This window comes from Gallinula chloropus (genome assembly GCF_964237585.1).
Source record: "Gallinula chloropus genome assembly, chromosome: 10".
Lineage (NCBI taxonomy): Eukaryota > Metazoa > Chordata > Aves > Gruiformes > Rallidae > Gallinula > Gallinula chloropus.
In genome coordinates this window covers 22565518-22574898 of record NC_140095.1, presented here as the reverse complement: position 1 = coordinate 22574898, position 9381 = coordinate 22565518, and the positions used below count along the sequence as shown (strand labels likewise).

Sequence of the window (9381 nt, the reverse complement as noted above, 5' to 3'; positions counted from 1 at the left end):
GCACAGACCCCGACTGCTGGCAGAGGAGTGAAGGGCACAAACATGCCTGAAACCTCTGCAGCCCGGAGGAGAATGGGAAGAGGCAGAGGGCAGCCCGAAAATCGGAGAGAAGGGCCGGTGGGGACTGGCTTCTGAAGAGCCAAAGCCCAGCTCTGGCCCGGACAAACCCTTGTTCCTGCCCTGGGGCTCTCACTGTCGCCCCTCGTGTCGCTGGGCTTTCTGCTTTCGCTGCTCTCTGTGCCTGAGCTGTCTGATGGGCTGGGGATGTGAGTGTTTCCAGAGGGAAGCCTCCACAGAAGAGGTGTCACGCTCGGGGACAGCACTGGCACCAGTACAAACCAGCCCCTGCTGCCTGGGAATGGATTTAGGCTGGAAACTGGAATAGGGTGCAGAAAGCTGCCACCTGCCTTGGCCTTCTGGATCCAGTGGTGAGGGCTGAAGCATCAGGATGTCCCCAACCACCCTGGTAGCTGCTGAGGGCTGGTGCAGCCTGGGGAGCTGGTGTGGTGCGGGGGGTCTGTGGCAACTCCCCAGAGAGGTGGCTGGTGCCAGCCCTGCCTGTGCTGGGATGCTGCAGCTGTGCTCCCCTTACTGGGACAGCCATCCCCTGCTGTGGGGAGGTCTGGAAGAACAGCATGGACAGGAAAGGTTCCCGTGGGGAGCAGCCTGTCAGGGTTAATGTGGGATGCCTGACAGCTCCTCACTTGTGCCACCACATTCACTGTGTTAGAGCTGCTATCTTCACCACCATTAAGTCTTGCAACTAGTGACCCCTTCCCTTCCTTCTCTTCGTGCCTCTGAGAGGTGTCTAAATGCTGGTGAGCTTTTCCTAGCACGTCTCTGAAGTGTAACCTCTTCCTTCGGTCACCAGCTCAGTGACTCCATGCAGAATCTCTTCACTCCTGCTAGTACTCGCTGGCCTCTCCTGCACGCCTGGAGCCTGCTCTGACTCTCTTAAATTACCAGCTAAAATTATCTTCCTGACCCGCTGATCTGAAGCTCTCTGCTTGCTGCTCCCACACGAAGGAAGCTCAGTGTTTGTGTCCTTGTTTTCGAGCTCCTGCTGTGCCCTTCGCTCCCTTCCCAGCTGTTCTGCCCTCGTATCGGTGACCCGTACCCCCTTTATGTGCAGCTCAGGCCCCTCTCAGCTCCTCTCCAGCAGTGGCCTGCAGACCTCCAGGACTCCCTGCCCAGGAGAGTGGGGCAGGACCAGAGGGCTTGGGTATTGTGGTGGCTGAAGAAGTGAGGCTGTTCCCACCCATCCATCGCCTGCCCTCATGAGAAGCGCTGCAGCACTTGCTCTAAGGAAGCAAAACGTGACAAAACACTTCAGCAAAGCTCCCGGGCAGCAGGCTGCCTTCAGAGGGTTAGAGCCTGGCTCCCTGTGGCTCTGCTTTCTGTCAGGAGTTATGCACACCTTACATCCTTGCCATGGCTCTGAAGCAGTGAGTTCGGCTCCGTAGGGCAAGGGCCACGTCCCCGTGCTGCGAAGCCTCAGCACGCTCCAGCAGTCCCTCCGTGCTCCTGACTGGGGGAGCGCGCGGAGAGAGGCCCCGTGCTGGAGGGAGGTGCCATTAAAACACAGTGGCGAGGGCTGAAGCAGAGCGCTGTGTGGTGCTGATCTGGATCATGCGAGTTAGTGATTTCACTGCTGCATGCAAAAGGGTTATTGTTGTATTTTTAGTAAGGCTTGTGCTAGCTGTGGGAAACAAGCCCACGCGGAGGCGTGAGCAGCGTGCTGCTGTGCTGGCAGGGCTGTGGCAGGCAGCGCCAGGCTCCCCCAGCCCGTCCCCTTGGCCTGCTGTGCTGCTTACACCTGCCGCTGCACCGCGCCCGGGCCCGAGCGAGCAGGCAGGGTTCTGGAGAGGGGCTCCGAAATCAGTGCCTGGAACATCCCTGTGGGGATATGCTCTGAGCAGGAAAGGGAATGCAGGAGGCCATTGGGAAATCTTTGTAAGGGTATGGGTAGAGGTTTGGGTGCCAGTCTGAGCCTGCAGTCCCTCTGCAGCGACCCAACGGCAGCCTCGGTGTGCCGGCCTTGGGCTGGCGTGGGCAATGCATGGCTGCAGGGTGGGTTTGGCACCACGGCAAAGCCCCCATAGTGCTGCAGAGGTCAGGGTTGTTATGACCTGAAAATGCCAGGGCATTCGGGTGCTGCGACAGGGCCTGTGAGTAACTGTCAGGTGGAGAGTCGTTCCGCTGGCCCGGCAGCGATGCTGGTGCCCTGCGCTCCCATTGCTGCTCTGAGCTCTGTTTCCTGCTGGATTGTTCCCTTGCACATCCAGGTACCCTGGACTATGCTTTGGGTCAAGTTCAGACCGTGGTGTGCCTTGGAACACACGGCAGCACCCAGCCTGATTCACGCAGGGCCTGCAAGAGAAAGGGCTGGGCCCGGCTGCTCCGCTGAACGCAGGGAGAGCCGGGTGGGATCCACGCAGACTGTGTGGTGAGATACTCCTGTTTGGGGTGGGCCGGGAGGCTGGCACGAGCGCAGGGATGGGGTGTGGAAGCGATGAGGGTGTATCTGCAGCTCTGTTTACCCGGGCGTGTTCCCGCGTGTTCCCGAGCAGAGCGCACAGCGTGTGTGGGCACGGAGCCTCCCGAGGAACCCGCGAGCAGCGTCTGTGATGACAGAGACCGCTCTGGCACAGCACGCTGCTGTGCGTTATCAGTGTGCAGCTGCAATGCTGCAGCCCTGGTAGGGCACGAACAAACTTCTAATAAGCCTTCCAGTCCCTGCAGAGAGCACATAAACTGCAGTGGGACAACTTTTTAGAAGGATAGACAATGGCAGGACAAGGGGGATGGAGTGAAGCTCAAGGAAGGAAGGTTTAAATTAGATATTAGGGGGAAGTTCTTTATAGAGAGAGTGGTGAGGGGCTGGAACAGGCTGCCCAGAGATGTGGTGGGTGCCCCATCCCTGGGGGTGTTCAAGGCCAGGTTGGCTGGGGCCCTGGGCAACCTTGTGTAGCTCCAGGCCTGGAGGTTGGTGTCCCTGCCTGTGGCAGGGGGTTGGAGCTCTGTGATCCTTGGGGTCCCTTCCAACCCATGCCATTCTATGACTCTGAGTCAGTCTGTGGAGAATATTATGCTCTGAAAGCTCTGGGTTTGAAGTGGGAGAAGGTGGCCTTGGCAGGATGTGGGCAGGAAGCTCTGCTAAGTCCCACTCAATGAAACCGTGTTTCATAGTGCAGATGTGCTGAAGTCTTGGAACCCGAGAGAGGTTTTAATTCTGTGTGTGTGTGCTGGGTGACAAGGAGCTGCCAGGGATGTTTACAGCCTGGGCAGCAGTCGCTTCTCCATCCTTGAAGGTGTGCAAAACCCATGTAGGCATGGCACTTCAGGATGTGATTGAGTAAACAAGGTGGTGTTGGGCTGACCATTGGGCTTAATGAGCTTGTAGGTCTCTTCCAGCCTTAACGATTCTCTGATTCAATGATTTTGTACTAAATGTGCTCTGCTCTGGCCCTGGAATGGAAATGGCCAGGCGGAACAGCCCTGCACTCCTTGGGGAGGGGATGAGTCTCTGGGGTTCTCAGGACATGATGGGCTGTTAGAAAGGCAAAGCAAATCCTGGGCAGTCAAAAGGCCCTGCAAGCCAGTGAGAATGGCAAATAGGGATTGAAGGCTGAAGAGGAGAAAAATCTTAATTAGATCTCCACCGACCTGTAGAGGAACATATCTGGATTAAAATGAAACGGAGCTTTGTACTCTGGGGGATTCAGAGCAAGAATGGAAGAGGAATTATTCACATTTGCTATTTGTGAAGCTGGATTGCTTTTCCTGTGAACTTGTCTTTTCAACTTCTCACCTTGTCAGAAAATTGTGAGGAGCTGCTGGGATGGTGTGTTTGGGGTAGTTCTTATCGCAGCACAGAGCAGGAATGTTTCCATGGGTTTAGAGCCTGGGCAGAGTTTCCTATTTAATCCCATCCTCCCCAGGTTAATTCCTTTCCTCCTGCGGTGAGCCAGCCTGTCCACCAGCCCCCCTCATGCCTTCCTACCATCGATATTTTCTCTTTGTGAATATCCATCAATATTTAATAGTGTGGTGTCAGTTTTGCTGTAAGATGAGAGGAACTACTAGAAACCTTGAATTATACATGGTGCGGCTGGGGAGAGCTTCCTTTTGGGCCCAAAGCTCTTGGAGTTGATCTCCAGGACCTGTGGCTCGAGATCCAAGCAATGGAGGAGCCCCAGAAGAAAGTCAGCCCGCGGCACGAGGGGCGGCCCCGCAAGGTGAGGTTCAAAATATCGTCGGCTTACAGCGGCCGAGTGTTAAAACAAGTCTATGAAGATGGGCAGGAGCTGGAGCCCCCAGCCAAAGAGCAGTCCCGGCGCTTCCTCCGGCACAGCTTCGAGCCGGGAGACCACTGCTGCGGGGCAGGGGAGTCGCTGGAAAACAGGCTCTTCCCGCCGGCCAAGCTGACTGCCCAGCGCATCAGCATATTCAAGGAGGATAAGAAGTACAGTCTGGCCAGTAACTCGCCTCTCCTCGGCGACTGCCCCTCCAGCGACAGCCACTGCAGGGTAAGTAACATCCTGCCTGGGGCTGCCGAGCTGTGGGGGAACCAGCTTCAGCCTCAACCCTTTCTGGAGGAGCGTGGTAACGGGGGTCTCCAACCAGAACCACATCCTGCTGAAACTCTGCTCTGTCAGGCCAGGGTTTTAAAAGGGGGGGTGTAAATCCTCAGCCCTTATCCCCCCGGCTCTGTATCCCCCTGCTCTGCCCAGGGATGGAGCCATGTGCCTTGAGCAGTGCAGTCAGCCAGCGGTGCCTGCTGGGCTCCATCTTCTTGCTGGGCTGATTTGCATCCCTCCATTTAGCAGAAGGAGCTGTACCGTTTCCATCCGTATCAGCATCTACACGGAGTAACCCTAACGCACCTAAAGCAGCCGAGTGTAAGGTGGATATTATCATAATAAGTTATATTTGCAATGTTAAACTTGCATGACTTGAGCTGGCAGAACGGTTGGTGCCCCCGGCAGCGTGCCAGGAGCCAGGCATCCACATCCTCTGGCAAGTCAGCATCACCCTTTGGCTACTCTGAAAACCCCAGCTTAGTTTCACTGGGCACTTTGCTAACGTGTAATTAATGCCACTGGTGGAGAAGTGTCTCTTTGCTCCTAATAAAAAGCCAGGGCCTGTGTTTAGTTGGCTCACACATTTCTGAAATGAGACCTATGGGTCTTTTACTGCTGTTTGGTTTATCAAATCAAGGTAAGATGACAGTGCAAAGTAAGCTGTCTGTGTCCAAACCAGCTCATTCCGAGCCAGGTCGGATGGAGCAAGGAGCCGTTGGTGGCAGCCCACTGCCCACCCCTGCTCGCCCCCCAGTCCTGCAGCCCCAGGAAGGGGGCACTCGGTGTGTCCCCAGAGAAACGTATGGAGAAGTGTGTCCTTATCCCTTGGGGCTGCTGGGCAAACAAGGAACACCACTCGGGCACACAGCTAAAGGGACAGAAACACTTTAAGGAGATAAAGTACTTTTTTAGGGCCTGGGTTTGAATATGTTGAACGTCTGTGAATTCCTGGTGTGCAGGATGCCTGGGGGCTGATGGCTGAGCTGTATCTGGTCAGTGCACTGGACGTGTGGTTGAACTGACACACCAAACCACGAGGCATCTCTCCTGCCCTGAGACGGAGCCCTGATGTGGTCTTGTCCGTACCATTAATTTGTCCTGCATTCCTGGGCAGTGCTCATCTCTGCTCCCCGGCTTCCCCAGCCATAAACACCTCCAGTAATCATGCTATCCAGTACTGGTTTGGTGTTAACGTGTTTGGAGAGGCTGTGTCTGTAACAGGTACGAGGCTTTTAAAGCCTGCTGCAGGGGTAAGGAGTTGGGCTCCCCCTCGCCTCAGCCCCTGGGGCTCTGGCAGGGGGTTTTCTTTGGGAACATCTCCTTTTGCATCGCTTCTTGACAGGGTAACTTAGAGCAAAATATGTAAAACAACAGGCAGTGGTAACTGCTCTGCAGCACCTAGTTCAAAGGGAAAAGGGGCCAGATGGGCAAACACTGCTTTCAGAGCAATGTTTGGCCACACTGAGTTTAGCTTCAGAATCATTAGAAAAGAATACAAACCCATCTGTGCCCAGAGACAGTTACTTAGACTGGCTCCTCCTCCTAGGAATGCCATTTAGCATTAGAGAATGAGGGGGATTTATCATCTGACCCTTTTGCCAGCATTAGTAAATGAAAATTTAAATCTGAAAAGCTCCACTGAAGGCTCAGGGTGGGTCACCATCATGGGGGGGGTTCTGCTTCTGGCCAAAACCATGAAAACCCCTCTCCACCCACCAAAGAACTGCAGGTCTGTCCCTAATGCAGAGGTTGCTTTTCCTCAGGGGCCAACACCACTGCTCCTAGAGTTGTGCTGTCTTTTCTCCCTTGCACAGGGCTTGGCATCAGAACTATTGACATCCCTGAAAGCGCTCCCCATGCAGAACATGATGTTCTCCTGGCAGCTGGGGGATCATTGCCGCTCATGGGGTGTATTTGCACAGGCCAGACACTGATAAGATCCTTTTACAGGCACCCCCAATTATAGATTTTGGCAAGATCATCATCTACACTAACAACCTGAAAATCATCCGTGCACCAGTGGACCAGAGGGAGCTCGTGAGGAGAATCATCCAGACTGAGGGGATAAATGACTGGGCCTTCGTGCACCGGGAAAGGAAAGAAAGGTTTGGTGGGGGACATAAGAGAGATGTGGAGAAAAAGGCCGTCTGCAACCAGCGAGTGCAGGTAAGAGAGACCTCCTGAGGCTTTTGGGTCTCACAGCTCTGGTCAGGCCACTCCACATTCCCAGCCAAGCCCCATCTATGTCCGTGCCCGGCACTTAACCAGGTGTGGGCTAACAGCACCTCTTTCTGCTCAGAGCTAACTGACCAGCGCTGCAGTGCATGCTCGGGGGCAGCAGGTCTGTTCCCAGATGCTCCTGTCTCCCGTGGAGACCACTGACGTTCCCGGAGCTTGCTGGGCTCCGTCCTCATCCCGGTGTCCCAGCAGAGGCAGAGCGGTCCGGGGTTTCTCCCACGGCTGCTCTGTGGGTGAGACTGCCGCAGGCTGGTGCTGTGCTGTCGGCTGCAGCCAGGCTCTGCCTCCTCACGGGTCAGCCTTTGCTGGTCGGAGTCCCAGCTAGTCTGCTCCCACAGCACCTCATGTGGGCCTGTGGGCTGATAGGAAGCATTACAGTTTTGATGACCTGAGACAGACCCACGCTGAGCACAAGTTACCTTGGGCCTCCTGCAGCCACGAGCTTTGTGACACCAGCCCTGAGAAACTAAGTCGGAATCTCTGCCTCTGTCTGTGGGGTAACCTTGATTTCCAGAAGGAGGGCTTGTACCTAAAGCCAAGGTGCATCCCGTCTGCTGGACTCTCTATACACTGGTGTTTGTTTGAGGTTGACCAAACTGCAGGAAGGTTATTCTGAGAAGTCCAGGAGTTTGGACAGTCAGAGTCTGAAGCAGGCACCAACATGCAGTGTGGCTGGCACCAGCTCCCTGCGCCTCAGCTACCTCCTCGCTCTGCCGCGCCACGGGAAGGAGCTGCAGAGGAGTGATGCAGGGCTCTGAACCTGACATCAAAGGACTGAACCTACGCCGTGCCACGCTCTTCCTGATGCAGACATTTAATCACTTCTGGGCTCTGTGGAAGCACTGAATTTTAAGGTGGGATTTGAAAGAGGCTGGCTGCACCCTGGGAGAGAGCTGCAGGCACAAGGGGCAGCTTGAAAGAGGCTGGGATGAGGGATTCAGAGGGGAGATGGTGAGGAGAAGGGCTTGAAGAAACAGAGCATGGCTCAAGGCTGAGGATACAGGGCTGAGAAGGTGGATGTGTTAAGAAATGAGAGGTGGACTGTGCAGACCCTCGCAGGGGACAGATGAATCTGCAGTACTGTGTTATAACCCCACTCACAGTAGCTTCTCATTTTGTAGAAGCATCCACAGATCATCCCCAAACTTTCAGGACCCTTGTTCTTGAACACCTCACTGGAGAGTGCTGCTTATTATTGGCTGGGTGGCATGTTGGGAGCAGTATGACTTCAAAGCCCAGCGACAGAACTCCCCTCGTCCAGGCTGGTGGCTGATACCCAGTAACAGATTTCTTTCACGATTTGTCTCTTTCAGGGGGGAGATGCTGCGCGGGGCTGTTCCCAGTGTAAAGGGTCTGGCTCTGCTCCCTGCTCGCTGTGCCACGGAAGCAAGTTTTCCATGCTGGCCAACAGATTCAAGGAGTCCTACCGAGCCCTGCGGTGCCCGGCGTGCAACGAGAGTGGCCTGCAGCCCTGCCAGATCTGCGCCGCCTGAGCAGCACGGCCACCCTGCAGCAGGCACCCGGCAGTGTTGTGTTGAAAACTCTGCGTTCTTTAACCTTCACACAGCCTCGCTGTCCATGGCAGGTCGAGAAAGGCACCCTGTGTGTATCTCACCTTGAGCACCACATTCCTGCTACCGACTGTCCCTCCCAGCTGCTCCACACACCTGTGGGATCAGCCCAGGCCCAGTGACCCCAGGGAGAGCAGCCCCTGCCGCAGCAATGACCAGCACCAACTGCAGCATCGCGGCCGAATTCTGCTGACACTGACCCGTTAGGTAACTGGTGCCTGGCACTGCTGGTCCCCACCTGCCAGGCACCCCAGTAGCACCAGTACCAGCAGTAGGTGCAGTCTGGGGACCCACCAGGCACCCCAGTAACACTGGTACCAGCAGATGTGGTTTGGGCGGTCGGTGATCGGGTGTAAAGCCTGTCTGTACAGCACAAGCAGTGCCTCTCCTATGCCTTAGTTTTAAAACCACACTCTCTAGTTAACTCTGTACTTGCCCTGCAGTGTCACCAGTGTTCCCTGAAGGTTTTGCTGATTCCTGCACCTGCTGTAGCGGGGACAATGATTTCTCTGGGGTCAGGTTTATGGGAAGGAATTGAAAACCCTTCCCAAACCCGCAGCTATAAAAATGTACACAATCATTTATTATTATAAATAGATGTTATTAAGTTTTTAGCCTGCTTATGAGGAAGTATGGAGCTCAAATTCCCCTATACAATGCTCAGCATTTTTCAGGATCAGGCTGGTGGTGAGCAGGACTTCTGTTGCTTAATATTAATCCCATGATGTAACCTGTGGAAGGTAAACGCTAATTAGCTGAGGTGAAGCAATGCCGTGGGATGCTCTGCAGGCTGCCTCGGGTGGCATACAGCACAGGGGCTTCGGGAGGCCCAGGCAAACAGGGGAAATAGTGTTTTTTTCCCAAAGCATGAACTTACTACATTGTATATTCATTAGTAATGTTAATGCAGCCTCAGCTAGCATGTTACCTCTGAGACCGGTGAGTTAAGAGACTGCTCACGTGTGCTTCGTGCTGAGGTTGCAAGCCTG

General features: G+C 54.9%; 1 protein-coding gene across 1 annotated transcript; it reads left to right on the top strand.

Annotated features, from left to right (window-relative positions):
- Nucleotides 1-4118: 4118 nt before the first annotated feature.
- Nucleotides 4119-8314, top strand: GRXCR2 (glutaredoxin and cysteine rich domain containing 2; the record flags this gene model as incomplete). The annotated part of the gene is made up of 3 exons (XM_084268561.1): nt 4119-4529; nt 6534-6749; nt 8135-8314. Exons 1-3 carry the CDS (start codon nt 4185-4187, stop codon nt 8312-8314), a joined length of 741 nt encoding a protein of 246 aa, XP_084124687.1. The 5' UTR covers nt 4119-4184.
- Nucleotides 8315-9381: the final 1067 nt, after the last annotated feature.